The following is an 18,955-nucleotide window of genomic DNA, read 5'->3' on the forward strand; positions in this document are numbered from 1 at the left end:
GTGTATCATTTAATCATTTATCATTTAACATTTGAAAGGCATACATTGTTGTCATACAGAAGTACAGAATACTTTTATCCAAAATGCTTCTTACTGTTACTGTTAGAGACTGTGCTAGACAAGATAAGTATGAAATAAAATAGTATAGAGACATATGTACAATGTTCGATGCAGAATAGAAGTAACTGAGTTACCATACAATATACAATATACTATGCAATGTAGCAATATACAATACGCTATAGTGCAACGCAGCAATGGGATGAGGTACAATTTACAGTAAGGTGTACGAGTTGCAGTGCAAATGCTTCTTACTGTTGCGCTCCAGAGACTGTTACTGTACCATACAATATACAATATACTATGCAATGTAGCAATATACAATACGCTATAGTGCAACGCAGCAATGGGATGAGGTACAATTTACAGTAAGGTGTACGAGTTGCAGTGCAAATGCTTCTTACTGGCGCGCTCCAGAGACTGTTACCATACAAGTGATTCTTGACAAAAGGGACACGCCAATATTATTAGATGACTGATGACTGCACAGCAGCTTGGCGCGATATTATTAGATGATTGATGACTGCACCGATGTGAAAGGGGAAGTGAACTCCAGCCTCGCGGTCAAGTCCACTCCGCCGCGAGCGTCAACACAGCAGCGCGTGTTGCAGAAGTGATACACGCATCCCGCACAGTGCAATACTCCAATTCAGCCATTGGGTGGGTGGCGCTGCTGAGCGGGCCTGTGACGGTCTCGTGACCCAAATTCCTGAGGGGCCTGACAGCGCGGGGCCTGAGAGTGCTGGGCTGACGTTCTGCAGATGGATACTATTGGACAAAGGAGAGGGGAGGGGGGTGTCTTTACATGAGAGTTGGGGGTTCAATATATTATTCCACAAGGGGAACACAAGTCCATGGCAGAAACGAGGAGAACAGAGAGGGGTAGTCCTTGTCCAGGCAGGAGGTGCAGAGTGTTACATAGTTGGGTCAATGACTGTGGTGAAACAAAACCTTGAGGTCACACAAGAACCAAGTGATCGTCTGAAGAGTCTGAAGTAGCCAACAGAGTTATGTTAGGCAGCCACACATGCTGTGATTGGATCATTTTAATTTAATAGTTAAACACTGTTTGACGAACAATGTTACTACTCTTAGCTGCCAGAGTTGTACCCTTCCTGCTGACTTGTTGTACAGAATTTGTAAGTCGCTTTGGATAAAAGCATCAGCTAAATGACTAAATGTAAATTAAGTAGAAGTAGATTAGTAGAAGTTGTTATATTGTGTGTGTGCCCGTTTGAGGAAAGTAGGCCTTTCTATAATGATATTTAAGTAGGGCTGCCCCCTCTTAGTCGATGAATCACTTGACCGAGTGTAACGGAGGTACCGCAGTATATCCACAGTCACGGGTACAAGTAGTGACGTGGCTGTGGATGGTAAGCGGTACTGCAAGTAAACTCACTCCCCAGAGGCATCCAGACCCGGAAGCAAGAAGTGAATTCACTTCTTGCTTAGTGGTCTGTGATGCCGCCCGCGATGCGGGCGTCCGGGGTTCAACTCCCACTCAGGGCGATCCCTTAACAGGGGTCGAATCGACTAAAACACAACGCAGACAAGATCACACCGGCTACACGTGGTGCCGTTAGACCCGGATGCCCTGGGTGGAGTGAGTTTAGGGGGGCGAGTGTAACGGAGGTACCGCAGTATATCCACAGTCACGGGTACAAGTAGTGACGTGGCTGTGGATGGTAAGCGGTACTGCAAGTAAACTCACTCCCCAGAGGCATCCAGACCCGGAAGCAAGAAGTGAATTCACTTCTTGCTTAGTGGTCTGTGATGCCGCCCGCGATGCGGGCGTCCGGGGTTCAACTCCCACTCAGGGCGATCCCTTAACAGGGGTCGAATCGACTAAAACACAACGCAGACAAGATCACACCGGCTACACGAGAATGTGTCAATTACAAGAACAGTGGTGGTTTAAATATGAAAGCAGGTTCTCTTCAGTGACTGTCCTGCTTACTAAGAATGAAAGTCCATAGTGGTGGTTGACAGTCTGGAAACATCTAAGACTCTCTTCTATAAGTTTAAAAAATCCTTTATTAAATCATCATGGATGACCAACACGTATCAACAGTAGTTGTAGGTTGCCCAGAGCAGAAGGTTGTGACTTTTGTTTTGACACCTTTCTGATTGGTATTGATACTTTTGAATCATTTATGTATTTTGTATTCCACACAGTAAAATAATTTTTGTAAATGGTAAATGTACTGCATTTATATAACGCTTTTATCCAAAGCGCTTTACAACTTATGCCTCACATTCACCCATTCACTCACGCACTGACAGTAGAGGCAACCATGCAAAGTGCCAACCTGCTCATCGGGAGCATTAGGGGTTAAGTGTCTTGCTGACGACCAGGCATGCAGTGGTGGTCAAACGCGGTTAAACGCCATTTAGGCTACGTCACTGAGGCAGAAGTGCGCGCATCCTATTATTATGCAAAGTCTAGGTGATAAGTGCCGGCCGGGGTATACGGCGCGACGACACAAAAATGACTCGTCGCGCCGTATACCCCGGCCTGCACTTATCACCTAGACTGTGTGTGTGTGTGTGTGTGTGTGTGTGTGTGTGTGTGTGTGGAGTGTTGGGCGTGTGTTATGTGACAAAAGACCGCCCGTCTCGTCCCCAGCTCCGCCTCATGAAAGAGGAGAGAGACATGTATGCGCGTGCGCGTGCACGTGGCGTTTGGCCTTGGCCCATATTACGACTGCACCACTGCTGACGACACAGCTGTGGTGGGCCTGATCTCTGCAAACGACGAGAGGGCCTACCTGGGAGAGGTGGTGCCAGGAGAACAACCTCTCCCTGAACGTAGGCTAAACTAAAGAGATAATTGTGGATTTTAGGAGGTCTGGGGCAAGGAACTATAGCCACTACAGGAAGTTCAAAGTGAGTCCGGAGATCTTAAAGAACTTCTACTCATGCACAAAGCATCCTGTAACATCACGTCCTGGTTTGGGAATATCACTGCACACGACCCCAGCAGACTGCAGACAGTGGCTCGATCAGCCGAACGCACCATCAGAGGTGGGCTTCCCACTCTCCAGGACATGTACACCAGGTGTTGCAGAGCCAAGGCTAAGATAATAGTCAAAGACTCTAGCCACTCAAACAACTGCCTCTTTGCACTGCTTGCAGTCAGGCAAGCGCTACCGGAGTCTCGTGGCCAGTACAGAGAGACTCGAAAGGAGATTCTATCCCCAGCCCAGGAGTTCAAAACTTGTAATCCCTATCTGATTGGATCAGATTTGTATTCATTAATTTCAACTCATTATTAATTGAAAATGGGGGACCCTGATGTAAAAAAGACGAAAGTCTTTCTCTGGTCTGCATCCCCTTAAAAATTGTGCTGTACTGTACTGTACTGTACCCATTCTGCAATCTGTTAAAATGTTCAATCAATCAATCAATCAATCAATCAATCAATCAATCAATCAATCAATCAATCAATCAATCAATCAATCAATCAATCAATCAATAGGGATTCAATGTTTTGAACTCCTGGGCCCTGGCCCATGGCCATCAGGATGCTCAATGCGGACTCTATGCAACACTAACTCATCCATTCTACACTCATTGCACACATCCACATGCACACACTCACTTTAAACATTCACCCTCAACATTCACTTTAGACGCTTTGAACACTTTTTAACACTACACCATATTTTATCTATCTATTAATGATTTGCACTACCTCTCTAAATTTTTTGTTTTGTATATTGTATATTTTGTATAGTGTTTGTCTCTTTATTCTTTAACTTTTTACTGTATGCAGGACAATTTCAGGAGGGTCGTACAGAACCAAGCATTTCACTACATGTACCTTATGTGTGACAAATAAACAAAACTTGAAACTTGCTCAAGGACACTTCGACACACTTCCGGGAGGAGCCGGAATCTAACTGGGAACCACTCTACCTCCTGATGAATTGAAAATGGGGGACCCTGATGTAAACAAGACGAAAGTCTTTCTCTGGTCTGCATCCCCTTAACAATTGTGTGTATTGAGCTGTACTGTATTGTACCCATTCTGCAATCTGTTAATAAAGTTTTCAATCAATCAATCAATCAGCCACTTAGCTGTCAGTCACTGTAAATGTATTGAAACACTAAAATGTCAACGTTTTGCCACATTCCAATTTTAGTTATTTGGGCAAAATTACTTTACTGTCTGCAGTACTTGCACATAGACCTATTAATTATTGATGTATACAAACCATAAACCCGTGCTTTTATTTTGAAGATTATCGACCGGAAGACCTCATGTTATCCTCGGTGGCTTCATGTAGATAGTTGGGGAAGCTGAGCTGGCTGTTTTGGACAGAGTGCACTTGCTGCTTGTGTCTCTCTGGACGAGTTTGGCTTTTGTGGAATCTTGTCGCTGGCTAAATCAGAAAGGTCTACGTTTATCGAGTTGGGGGGGGGGCACTGCCAACGTTTATTGTCCACGTTTTTGCCATAGCCAACCTTGAGATTTACGTTGACAGTTTCAACTCTGCCAGTTCAATTAGACGCCATGGACCCCGCCGGTGTTCAAGGTAAGTGTTAGCTCGCGTTAGCTTAGCCACTAGCTCACGTTAGATACTACGTTAGCACGCAAGTTGACTGTGGTTGCATATTGCCAACAATCATGAATTATTAGCTAGCTAGCCAGTTCGCCAACTGCTATAATTAAACGATGCACTTCTATTTCACAGTTAACACAACAATGGGTGATATTATGGGCTGCTGCTGGGTCTGAATACTTTGCTCAGCTAGCAAGTTAATATAATGCTAACTATACATTATGTTCTCATGCACGAACGTTGAACACAGAAAGGGCCCAACAACGCGACAACCTTTCAAGAGTCGGGAGGGGAACTGATCGTTGTACTAGATCGATAGTAAAGACGTTTGGAACTTGAATTTGATTAACTTAGTTGCGTTGGGGTGAGTCGTTTATGTCGATGTGTAAATCTGGGAAGTTTGTCGCACGTCAGACGCTACGGGATCGTGTATTAATGCTTGTAAACAAAGACATCTCTCTAGTTTGCCATCTCGCACGCAGCCAGGCTTGGATGTTACTTCCACGTCGTAAGCTACAGACAATGTCACTATTTTTGGATTGTGAAACTTGTTTAAACTCTCCAGTGACAAATGCTGACTACTTCACTATCGACGACGACCCCGTTGCTATCTGGCAGCATGCTATATATTATTGACAGCCATCACGACACTGTTACAGTTGAGGCTAATTCTATCGACAACATTGACAGCTGCAGTTCGTGTATTTTTGACCACACAGCAACATTTGACACCAACACCACACACAATCTGACTGGAACATCGCCACACGGCAAAGCGTTTGCTTTATCATGTACAACAATCTGAATGAATGAATGAAACATTTATTTAACAGATTGCAGAATTGGTACAATACAGTACGGCTCAATACACACAATTGTTAAGGGGATGCAGACCTGAGAGAGACGTTTGTCTTGTTTACATCAGGGTCCCCCATTTTCAATTCAGTGACATTTATGACACACAACATATATGACATTTATGGCATAGGGACATACATGACATACAGGTATTTAGTTATGTTACATTTAGTACGTCGATAGCTCATCTTGTCAAAGTACCTATTGTTTTTTGTTTGTTTGTTGCGTAAATAAGTTGTATTGAACCCGACAAACAAACGTTTGGTGGTGGCATTTCGTTCAACCATTTGTCATATACGTCTCTGGGGATTATACTCCAGGTAGATGATGTCTGATGGCCAGAGACCCTTCACTCATACTGATTACGCAGGACCCATGATGGAATGACACCTCCCATTTACCTCACTGTGCCCTGCTTTGGATGTAGGCCTTATTTCTACTGACTGGAAGTGATGCGAGTTGGCTGCATTTGGCCAGTTTTTAAATATGACACATTGGACAATTGAGTAGAGTGGGCCTGGTCTGTTTCTTTGAAACGTCTATACCAGGCTTCTTACCGAAATATGAAGGTACAGTTATGGATCCATTTAAAGGTGTATATACGTTTTAATAATTTTTTATAAATCTAACCTTACTGTCATGCACTTGTCCTAATAAACTAACCTACACTGTAGCACTCAACACTTTGAATAACATTGTTACTCAGCTGAACACTTCTCTTCAGTCTGTACTCCCACAATACCTGATCCTTATGTCATCTGTAACAATGCACCACCTTGCAACAGCTCCTTCTTGTTCACGAAAATCTCACCTATTGATGTTCTGAATGCCATAAAAGACCTCAAAGTGTGTAGTGGCCCAGGCCTAGATGGTTTAGAAAGCAAATTTCTTAAACTTGCTCCACACATTTTGATGTACCCCCTATGTGATCTCTATAATCTGTCTTTATTATCACATGAAATACCATCTATCTGGAAGCACTCAAAAATCACTCCTCTCCACAAAGCAGGCAATGTACTAGATCCCAATAATTACAGACCAATAGCAATTATCTGTTCCATAGCAAAAGTTAATTTATAAACAACTGTCTAATTATCTCAGCAACAACAATATTTTATCACCTTCGCAATCTGGTTTTCGCTCCAATCATTCCACATCTACTACCTTATTAAAACTCACTAATGATATATTTTCTTCATCTCGTAATGGTAATCTCACTGGTGCAATATTTATTGATTTAACAAAAGCCTTTGATTTGGTCAACCATTATCTCCTATTGGACAAACTGTATGCTATTGGCCTCTCACGCAATGCCCTGCTTTGGTTTAATTCATATCTGCACAACAGAAAACAATGTGTTGCTATACAGGATGGTAGATCTGAATTGGCAGTACAGGAATGTGGGGTGCCACAAGGCTCAACATTAGGCCCGCTCTTGTTTTCAATATTTATGAATGATCTCCCCTCAATTTTCACAGGTTGTAATACTCAACTCTATGCCGACGACACAGTGATATATACATCTCTAATTACCTTACCTCAAATTCAGTTATCACTGCAATCAAATTTCAATAAACTCGAATCATGGCTCTCGGCTAATAAACTTTTAATCAACAAAACTAAAACTAATACTATGCTCTTTGGGACCACCCGTAATCTTGCATCCAAAACCATTAATCAACCATTTAATATCACTTGTCTGGACGGTACACAACTGCATAGAGTTGATCACATTAAATACCTTGGTCTATGGCTCGATTCAGAACTCTCATATAAATATCACATAGATAATATTGTTAGAAAAGTGAACTTTAGTGCTGGTGTTCTCTACCGCAACAGAAAATGTTTCACACTCCCTGTCAGAAAGAAACTGGTTCAGCAACTAATTTTACCCATCATGGATTACGCTGACGTAGTTTACCAAACTGCATCTAAAACCAACCTTCTTCCACTAAACACACTATTCAACCGTCTATGCAGATTTGCTCTTGGCTGCCCATATTTGACACACCACTGCACCATGTATGAAAATCTTAATTTGCCAGCTCCCACAGTAAGACGACAGCAGCACTGGTTACAGTTCATTTTTAAATGTATTCACTTCAATTATCCGCAATATCTCAAACAGTATATGGACCCTTTCACCTCTATACATCAACTAAGACACTGTGCACAGCTATTTTTTAAAGTTCCAACAAATGTTACTACCTCAGTTGGCAAAAAAGCATTCATGTTCAAAGGTCCATCTGACTGGAATAATCTCCCAGTTCATATTCGAGCTATAACATCATCACAACTGTTTAAAACTGTGCTGTCCTCTCACCTTGAGATTACTTGTTCATGTTTCCACCAATAATAGTATAACAGATCTTTGAAGCAATCACTTGAATATGTGCTCTGTGTTTTGTTGTTTGGTTGTCTTATGTTCCTCTTGTTTGATGTTGTTTGAACCTGTTTATTATTAATTCTATTTTGTTTTGTGTTTGGTTTTTGTTTGCTTCTTTGTTTTGTTATGTTGAATACATATTAATGTATGTATTCTGTAAGCTGTGGACCCCCTTGAAAACGAGATGGTTCATCTCAAGGGGTAATTCCAAATAAAATAATTTCAATATATATAGAGTTGTGCCCTTCCTGATGACTTGTCGTACAGAACTTGTAAGTCGCTTTGGATAAAAGCGTCAGCTAAATGACTAAATGTAATCTAAGTATATATAATAATAATTCCCTGCAGTAAATAGACCCTTTGAATGAAACGGCACCATGAGAATTGTATTACAAGATAAAAAAAAAAAGTCATATCACATTGTAATTTGTACACCATACCATACAAGTACTAAACACAATATTGTGATATGATATTTTGGCCATATCGCCCAGCCCTAGTCTATGCTATTGTTCCTTTAAACAATGTAGGGCGGAGAGTCGGGAGACATCAGAAATGGGTTGTTTGTCTGGCATGTCCCACTCTCCACATGACGAGAAGAGTAGATACATGTTGTAATGAGCCTGTCCGCTCTGTGCGGTTCCCTGGATGAACCCCGTGCGTGGTGATCTGTGTTGTTGTTTTGAAGACTTGCGTCTCTTTTACAGACTCGTGGTAAATGGTGCTTTTATATAGCGCTTTTATCCGAAGCGCTTTACAATTTTGTTCCTCACATTTTACCCATTCATTCACTCACACATTCACACACCGACAGCGGAGGCCAAGGTGCCGACCTGCTCATCGGGGGCAGTTAGAGGTTAAGTGTCTTGCTCAAGGACACTTTGACACACTGCCTGGGAGGAGCGGGAATCAAACCGGGAACCTCCAGATTACCAGACGACTGCTCTACCTCCCCAGCCACTGTTGCCCCACAAGACTCTTGTATGTGGGCCTTATGACACTTTTTTTTGTCAACACATAACTGTGGTTGGGTACCGTTCACATTTGAACCAGTACCGGTTCCTGGAATTTGGTATTGGTACCCAACGGTACCTTTTTCGGTACTTAATTAACTCTCTGTAATAACAAAATAATGTATTTCAGTTGTAAATTCCAAGTCCAAACTTCTCAATTTCAACATTGTTATTTATTTAGATTTTTTTTAATTATTTAATTATAGTTGTAATACACCACACAAAATAAATCACATCATGTATTATGTTTGTAAATGTTTAAATCAACATTATCTGGCCATCTTCAGTAAATATTATCAAACTCCTCTGACCTCATCAGGTCTTTCCAAATCTGGTATCTATCTATTGATCTAGCGTGAATCGGTACTTGGTAGTACCAATGTAATTCGGTCGGTACCCTTAAAAGTAGAGTTTGGTACCCAACCCTAAACATAACTCATTATTTTCCTTTGTGGATTATGTTGCCCCACCCACCAATTTATTCCCTGCTTTTTTGCAGGTGTTCAGATCATATCCTCCAGCTCACTTTGAAGAAGTCTTTATTCATTGCACCGTAGTCATGCAGCGACACGCATAGGAACACACATGCATTTTTTTTAAAGGGGGAAACCCTTGCGAGCAACGGGGAATCTGGGGGAGAACATACAAACCACACAGAAAGGCCCGGGAGATACCCCACCTGGGTACCCGGCAACCTGGTCCCCAAGCGGGAATCGAACCCCGGACCTTCGCTTCTTGCTGTGGGAAAAAATGTGTACTTTGGGCATAAAATCCAGTGATTGATTTAACTGCTGTGGTTGGGACTGGCAGCGTGGCGCAGTCAGGCTACAAGCCGCCTCTGTGCTGTTGTCATGATCTGTGCTGCAGCAGCTCACTGTAATTATTCAGGCCAAGACTCCAGAATAAAACGGTTTATTCTCAGAAATGTCAATTTCTTTTCTTTTTTTTCTTCTTCCGGCAAGTCTGGAATCCTGTTTGATGGGATCGATCTAAATCCCAGCCTAGATGCGAGATGAAATCCTGACCTGATCAAGTGGCCGAACATCATCCGCCAGCCAAAAAAGCTGCATTATTGATTGAACCAGTGAGACGAGATAGAAGTATCTTCCAACCCAAGCCTGACTTGGAAGTTTAGGCATGTTATTTATATAAAACAAATCTGTACATGTAGTTCCCATCAATTAATAAATAAACAAGGGAGGGAGTATTTCCTGCTCTTTCAGGTGTCTTGATTACATCCCTTTTTACACCTGGGAGATGGTAAACACACAACTGTCAAGTGTCAACAGATGTAGGGGTAAGTCGTTGACATCATCTGTACTGTACTTCACCCATGTCGGTTGCAGAACCTAATCTTGAACTGGCCGGCGCGTTCAGACCGTAAATAATTGGTTCGGAACCTGAAAAGTCTGTTCTCAGCTGCAGCCGAACCCTTGCGAACTGTGACATCATCAGTGGGCGTGTCATATTCTAGGCTGTGAAGACGAGCGAAAATGGCGAACAGCAGAGGTTTGTGACATTGCACATTTGCACTCAATCGATCCATTCAACAGGAAGCGATTTGCGACTGATCTCAAAATGAGATTAGATTCAAATGTATTGTTATTATACAGCACAAGTACAATACACCAACCAGAGTGGATGAATAAATGCTTGAGAAATAAATAAATGCGTGGAGAAAGGCAGCCTCAGCGCCCGAGCGCACACACACACACATACTGTATATAAGCGAAATGAATCATTCCAGCAAAGTAGGCTTCTATTATTCTAATGACTTGTTTTATTGGGTATTATAGTAATAAGTCCTACTGTAGAACATGACATATTAGCATGACATCTCATTTATTAATGTCAATACTGAACGACTGGGCAATTGGCTCTTGACAAGTGTAAACTATGGATTAGTCGGTCGCAGTCAACCAGCACCTGCTAAGGGGTTGGACCCTTTAGCTCAACTGGTTAGGCCTAAAAAAATAATAAGTTTGTTTCCGGTTGCCGACCGACCCTGCCGATGTAGGTGCGACCCAATATATTTTATGAGTTAAAAAAAATCTAATCCCCCCCCCCCCTTTTTTTTTTTAATAAAGTTTTATAGAAATCTTAGTCAAACCTTTAGTATTATGGATATTAAACATGCTGGCAGAGTACATGCATCCATGTTGTTGTGAACATTTTAATTAAACAAAGAAATTCCCTATCCATAGTCGCCGTGGGAAAGAATAAAATAAAAATTAAATCAAATAAATTCCCTACCTACCCATGGCCTTAACTGACAACCAACAGGAAACAAACAATTTTTTGTTATGCCTTACTGCGGCTGCCTAAGGAAGTTCCAAGTCAGTCAGAACTGATCCTTAAGAACTTACTCATGCACAATAGAGAGCATACTGACTGGCAATATCACCTCCTGGTTTGGGAATAGCACCGCACAAGACCGTAGCAGACTACAGAGAGTGGCCCGCTCAGCCGAACGCACAATTGGAGGGGGGCTTCGCTTCCCACTCTCCAGGGCATTTACAACAAGCGGTGCATGGGCAAGGCTAAGAGAATTATCAAAGACTCGAGCCACCCAAACAACTGCCTCTTTGAACTGCTGCGGTCAGGCAAGCGATACAGGAGTCTCATGGCAAGCACAGAAAGACTCAGAAGAAGCTTCTATCCCCAGGCCATCAGGATGCTCAACGAACAATAACACTATGTAACAACCATCAAATGCACTCACAGCACACACATCCACACGCACACACTCATTTTAAACATACAACTCACTGCAGCACCCACTTTAACCACTTTAGTACACCTAAGCACACTTTATATTTATCTGTAAATAATTTGCACTACAACCCATACCTCATTACACCTTACTGTAGGGGTGCACCGATATATCGGTCGGGTATCGGTATCGGCCGATAAGTGCCTTGTTGACTGCTATCGGCCTATCGGCCGATAAGCTCAAATGTGCCGATAGCAGTCGCCGATAAATACCCATCAATTTGTGTAGCGTCAAAAGGCAAAAAAAAAAAGTTCACTCGCGCGATCTACCTGCACAACGCCCGCCGCCCCCCCCACACACACACAATCTACTGCATCAAAGTAACTATTTATGATTAACAAGGCATTCGTTTTGTGGCATTAGCGTTATATAGTTAGTGTTACACGGACAATAACATCAGCATATTATTATTACCCATAGCAGCAAGGCATTACTCCGAGTCCGTTCATTAGCTCGGTTCCATTCCGTTGCTCATTCCGTACCCAACTACACATTCTGCAATCTGTTAATAAAGTTTTCAACCAGACAAATGTATAGAAAGGCTTTGTTTTATTATAACATTTGTTGCAGTAAAATCATTATGTCTCATTTGGTCATGCGTGGAGCGCCGGTCGGCGGGCCGAGCAGCTAACGTAGCTACGTTATTAGCTATTAGATGCAAGACTAACGTTACTGGTGAAAATGTGATTTGCGTTGGAATACTCCTTTGTCAACTTGCTGTACTTTGCTTGCAGGTCTGCAGTCATTATTGCTGCATTATGAATAGCCGCAACTTTAGCCAAGGTAACGTTATGGCTAAACCTTTAACAATAGTTAACGCTAGCTTTCGGTTAGCTGTTCAATGCTATTAATAACAACTCCCCGTCAACACCCTCTCTCGGGAAGATGGCATTTAAGAAAGTATCTGCTGTTAAAATGAAGTGTTACACGTTCAATAACAAGCATATTATTTACCCGAAGATAGCAGTAAACAAGGCATTACTCCGTTAGTACGTTCATAGCTCGGTTCCATTCCGTTGCTCATTCCGTACCCAACTACACATTCTGCAATCTGTTAATAAAGTTTTCAACCAGACAAATGTATAGAAAGGCTTTGTTTTATTATAACATTTGTTGCAGTAAAATCATTATGTCTCATTTGGTCATGCGTGGAGCGCCGGTAGCTACGTTAAGTGTGTTCTGCTCTCGCAAACAGAACATGCCCGGAAGTAGAAAAATTTATAAACGCTTGCCGATTGGTGGTAAGGACAGCAGGAGGTGGGTGCTAGCGGTCACCGGTGTGGCGTAATTGGCCGAATCGACTGTCAATCAAAATGGTTCCGTTGCATTGGTTGAAAGCTCTGGTTGAGAGAATAGTATCCTGCTGCAGGCCGCAAGAATGGTTCCATTGCATTGGTTGAAAGCTCTGGTTGAGAAAATAGTATCCCTCTGCAGGCCGCAAGACGATACTGGGAGAGAGATAGTGATACCATAAACATATTTCTTGATGTTTCCTTTTTTTAAGTAAGTAAAGAGGCCTACAAATACAAACATACACATACAAATATACAGTAGTTTCATTAAAAAAAAATAAAAAATAAAAAAAAAATAAAAAAAAAAATATTTTTTTTACAAATACTTATATACAAATATACAAATATCGGTATCGGTATCGGCCGATAGTGTTAGTTGAACAATCGGTATCGGTATCGGCGGCCAATTTTCATATCGGTGCATCCCTACCTTACTGTAAATTATATTGTACCTAAATTGTACCTCATCCCACTTCTGCTTTGCACTGTATAGTATATTGTATGGTAACTCAGTTACTTCTACTCTACATAGAGCATTGTATATATGTATATACTGAACATTTTTGTCTACTTCTATTTTATACTTGCTATACTTATTTTATTATCTATTTTTGCCTAGCACAGTCTCTGGAGCGAAACAGAAAGAAGCATTTTGTATAAAAGTATTCTGTACTTCTGTATGACAACTAATAAAGAAACTTGAACTTTAACTTGCCTGTGGATCCTATGGTCACAGGTTCAAATCTCAATGTTTTTATTTTATTTAAAAGAAAATATATTAAATTTGTGCATTTATTTATTTCTGGAGCATTTATTTATCCACTCTGGTTGGATGGTGTAATGAAATGAATGAAATGAATGAAATGAATGAATGAAAAGTTTATTTTTGGAAATGTTATTCTCCATTTCTCCAAACAACTCACGATATCTTGTTCCGTCGAACCAAACAATCATAGCAACAAATAAAAAAAAACATTAAAAGAAAAACATTAAAAAAAGAAAAAAATAAGGAATTATAAACAAAAGGTCAAGAGCAATGTGTTTGGTTAGTATTGTTTGTGCTTGTTCTGTATAATGACAATACATTTTAATCTAATCTCATTTTGAGATCAGTCGTAAATCGTTTCAGCTACCTGTTGAGTGGATCAGCATGGTGCTATGCAATGCCAAACCTTTGAAGCTGTTTTGCACACTGCACATTCTGCCACTGTTGTGTTTAGTTCCACCTGAGTAACGCCCCCGTTGATGACGGTGGAACGTTGGTTCTGCTTAAATAGGTGTAAACGCGGCCTGGTTCGCCAGAAAGCACCAAGGTTCAGAGGCTCCAGAACGGATCCGGAGCTTGAACCCTGCCGGTGTGAAAGGCCTTTGAGAGACGATCCCTGTCATCTCCCCCCGGCCCAGTCTTGGCATTGAACTCTCTCACTGAGAGACAATGGGCTTCTTCAGCTCCCCTTATGCTCTGCTGTTCCAAGGACGACATTAGATGAGGTTTTAGATTCCAGTGAAACTTGCACACTCCTACGCAGACCTGCTCCTCCTACGCCTGTATATTACAGCCTGCAAACGGCTCTGCCCAAAATGTATTTTTTATTTTTATTTTTTTAATTTTCCCAGTGGGCCATGGCCACTAGAAAAACCAAATTGGTACACATCAGGTAACTTAGAATGAGCAGAAGTTGTAGAGGAAAGAGGGGAGAAAGAGAGAAAAAGGGAAAGAGGGAAAGGGAAGAGGGGGAGGTGACAAAAAGAGGAGAGAAGAAGAAAAACATAAAAAAATAAATAAACAAACAAAAATAAAACTCAATAATAAAAACAAAGACAAAATAAAACATAAGACTAAAAAAAAATTTATTTTTATAACATCCGCAACCAAATTAGTTTGAAAGAAATACGGCAATATCTTTGAATTGCATATATACATAGCATCACAAATAACCAAATATTAAGCTTGTCTGAACATTTATGTTATGCAGTGATGTAGTTATCAGAAAAGTAAATAGACTATCTTTTCTGAGTATGGAATCCACACCTTTATGGCTGCATTCATCATCGGTTCCATCGACACAGTGAATAAACAAGGCTGCACAGACACCGTGAAAATGTAATACACATTTGGTTCTTATTTATAAAGGAGACAAAAAAAACATGCGAACAATAACATATGATTATTTATTCTATATGGAAAATAATATGAGTATAGCTAGTAGACAGTGGAACATCGTCGTATGAAACTTGTATTTTGAAGAATCTCCATTACATCATCACAAAGATCACCATGCACACATCTAACAAATGGACAATAGGTATAAAGTATTTATATTGAACCTCTATTGTTGCAGGTCATCTTAGAATACCTACTCTACCCACCCCCTACCTCCTCTGCACACAGCTCAGTCCAGAGTCTCTCAGTCTGGGCCCAGACAGAGAAGTGAATGGTGTAATGGTCCTGTGAGACTCTGTGACCATAGCAGCAGTGGTAGTTGAGTGCTCTTAGGTTACACTCCTGCAGCAGTGAGATCCTTGCTGTGGTAATTGCCACTCTCTCCGTCCTCCGGATATCTCCTGCTGGTAACACTAGGCTTTCTCCCCGCTTTAGTGTGTGTGTATTGAGTCACGCATGGCTTTAATGCTTCTACTGGGCTAATTGAACCTTCTCTCTCTCTCTATCTATCTATTACTCCCCCGCTTGCCTCCCTCTTTCCTCTTCCCTCTTCTCTTTCTACCTCTCATCGCTCCCTCCATTCCCTCTTACGTGTCTTCTCCTCTCTCTCTCTCTCTCTCTCTCTCTCTCTCTCTCTCTCTCCCTCCTGTCCCAGATATCAACCTGAACTCTCCCAACAAGGGCCTTGTTGTCGATCGGCCTGAGAGCCTATCAGATGTGCCCGTGGAGGGAGCGGTGGGGAACACGGTTAACCCTCTGCCCCCAGGCCTGACGGAGGAAGAGGCGGAGGAGCTGCGCTCTGAGCTCATCAAGGTGAAGCTTGGGTCACGCTAGGGCAGCGTTTTCTCAAAGAGCGGTCCGGGGAGGGGCCAATGGGTCCCGGGAAATATTGGGGGAATAGTTTTAATTTGTATTGTAAAAAACTATTTATTTTGTTGTACCCAGTTTAATCACTTATTTTCGTTGTACAGAAACAGATCCAGCTTTCCTCTGATGATTAGTAGAAAAATAATTGTTGAATCAGTCTTAACAGTTTTGGACTATTGGTGATGTAATTTATAGGCAGCATGCTGCGGCATCAACTCTTAACCTCTGGACTATGTCTATCACTCGGCTCTCAGATTTATTACTGGTGACGGATATCATGCTCACCATTGTGTCCTATATGACAATTATATGAATTTGATATAGATTTTAAATCGAATTGGAATCTTGCGAATGGAACGAATCGTCTCTTGAACTCTCCTGTTCCTCGTCTGTCTCAGGTGGAAGAGGAGATCAGTACTTTACGCCAGGTGTTGTCGGCCAAAGAGAAGCACGCCGCGGAGCTGAAGAGGAAGCTGGGCCTCAGCCCGCTCAACGAGCTGCGACAGAACTTCACCAAGGGATGGCAGGACGTACAGACGTCTAACGCGTACGTACACGGAGCATTGTAGAAGCCATATGTACAGACGTCTTAACGCGTTCTAGAAATTATATGTGCAGTATATCAGTGGTTCTCAACCTGGGGGCCTGGGACACAAGATGGTAGTCACAAGGTGTTTTTTGAAGATGTGATTTATGAAAAAACTAAACAATCTGATGGAGCATGATAATGAATATATGCAGGTTTTTTCAACAACGTTGTCTAATGCCTATAGCACATTTCTGTCTACAAACCATGCGCGACTAGGCACAGGTGACCCAAAGCACGTGGTTTCATCCAGACTGTCCCTGGAGACTTACGTGAAACCAAATTGCACGTATGTTCCAAAATGTCGGTACGGTAAAAGGGCCTATAATTAATCAATAACTCTTATTTTGGTCTCGCTGTACTGTGCCAGGGATCCGTGGGCCGTGTTCTCCTGTAAGAACCAACAGTTTGAGAACCACTGGTTTATATCACAGGCCAGAGTTGGGGGTCCAAAGCTCTTCCAGGTTGTGTTCAGTAGATTCAGCACAAGTTTTGAGAGTTCAAATTGAGAACCCGGGTCTGACCTGAACTGATGCTGCATTTATTCCAGAATTACCCCAAATTCATCTCTGTTCCTCCTGTGTTGGCATTTTAGCCTCCTCTGATAAAAATCCTTATTGTACCAAGAGTTGACTGTAGAACAAAGAGGTCATTTTGAAAATAATGTGAAAACACACAACGTTGAATGCTTAGTGAATCCATACTCTGCTAGTAGTAGCAGTATTATTAAAGCGAACAGTCATTGTGAATGAGTCATCCAATGGTGACGCACAAGTGTGTCTGAAGTCCCTGCGCTGTTCTCTGAAGTTATAGATTATACAAGACCATGGCAAACCGACAGGAATAATTTGATGTCACAGCTCCCTTTTTCAGCCATTTTGTGGTGGCCATTTTATGCCTCTCCTGATAGTAAGCATTATGTTTTATTAATTTGGTGGAAAAAATTTATTTCTTGGCTAATTTTCCCTAGAGACAAACTTTGGTTCCAGGAAGTTGGATCAAGATCACCAGATATTTAAAAAAGTCCTGCAACACTCAATATCACATATTTTATAATGTTATATATGCAAGGCTTTGGCATGTCCTGAACAGAGATGCCCGAGGTTATGCATATTCGGTTGCAGCTAGATTCAGCTAGCTCTTGTATAGTCTATAACTAAGTTAGTCTATAGTATTTGAGTATACATGTTATATATACAGTATATATATATAATATAATATATATATATCCACTTGCCTGTATTTGATGTTTTCTTCAACCCCCCTCTTAATGATTTTTGAGTGTTCATTTGAGCTTAAAGGGGAACTCCACCCATTTTAAGAATTCACATATGTTCACCCTGTGCCCCAGGACAGTTCAGTCGGTATTTGTGAGCGTGCACCGCTCTCTTAAAGCTAGGAGACGGAATCCTCCACTGGTGATGTACCTGGGAAGTCAAATCTGGGGCTGCTCCTAGACAATGGATGGGGCTCTGACCTTTTGAGGCCATGAAATGTTTGTGTGAGCTCTTACACCCAAATGAGGTTAATACTCTAGCATTGCTAGAAGCTCTGAACCAGAATTGAAACCTAATTTGCTGTGTAAGAGCTCTGTCTGTCTATAGAGAAACTCCAGATCTTACACCCCAGTTACATCACTGATTGGAGGATTCTGGCTTTAGAAGAGAGTGGTGCATGTTCACAAATACTGACTGAACTGTCCTGGGGCATAGGAAGAACACAAGTGAATGCATTCCTCCTTTAACTGCAGTGCCAGATAACTAGGTTAGCACTATTTGCCCCAAACCAGTGCTTCCACTGTGGTAGGTAAGCGCCACTGAACACATAGCCTAAGGTGGAGTGAGTACGGAGTGAGTACTTTCTTTTGTATCAAAGGAGATCCTGCGCTATGGCTATGGCGCGTTCACAACAGAGTTGATAGCCGAGCAATCCTCATAGGTGTTTCTATAGTTACCTAGTGACTACAGCAGCCACGACCACGGTCTCAGAGCTTCCCTCAAACTGCCAGCTGTGGACAACCTGCTTAAATGTCTAGAAAGGTCATGAGAAGTAGCTTATTGAAGGGACTTAAAAGAAACTTTTTGACATAGACCATCTTAGCGGCAATAACATTTTCTGTTGAATGAATGAGACTAATGAAACATTCAGACGAAGAACCAAGTAAATCTGTTGACATTTCTTTTTTAAAACCTCTGAAAACTAGCCTAGAAAATAGTCAAATGTTTATATCATATCAAACTTGAGTGTCAGATTAGGAATCCGCCAACATTTCAATAAAGAAATGTTTAACTATTATAAAATTATTATTTTTAAACTGCTCAAAATCAGCTAATTTGGCTGCCCAGACCCTTTCTCAGGATGGTCTTGGGGACATGATCAGATCACGGTTCA

General features: G+C 41.6%; 1 protein-coding gene across 7 annotated transcripts in view; it reads left to right on the forward strand.

Moving 5' to 3' along the window:
- Window positions 1–4,361: 4,361 nt before the first annotated feature.
- tpd52l2b (tpd52 like 2b) overlaps window positions 4,362–18,955 on the forward strand; it is a 43,858-nt gene continuing 29,264 nt past the window's right edge. For all 7 annotated transcript variants that reach the window (XM_084333687.1, XM_084333690.1, XM_084333688.1 and 4 more), the window contains exons 1-3: window positions 4,362–4,598; window positions 15,767–15,924; window positions 16,377–16,525. In XM_084333687.1, the coding sequence (XP_084189813.1) occupies window positions 4,577–4,598; window positions 15,767–15,924; window positions 16,377–16,525 (329 nt within the window). In that variant the 5' untranslated portion in view covers window positions 4,362–4,576. The remainder of the gene's footprint in view (window positions 4,599–15,766; window positions 15,925–16,376; window positions 16,526–18,955) is intronic.

This window comes from Notolepis coatsorum (genome assembly GCF_963971535.1).
Source record: "Notolepis coatsorum genome assembly, chromosome: 17".
NCBI classification, from domain to species: domain Eukaryota; kingdom Metazoa; phylum Chordata; class Actinopteri; order Aulopiformes; family Paralepididae; genus Notolepis; species Notolepis coatsorum.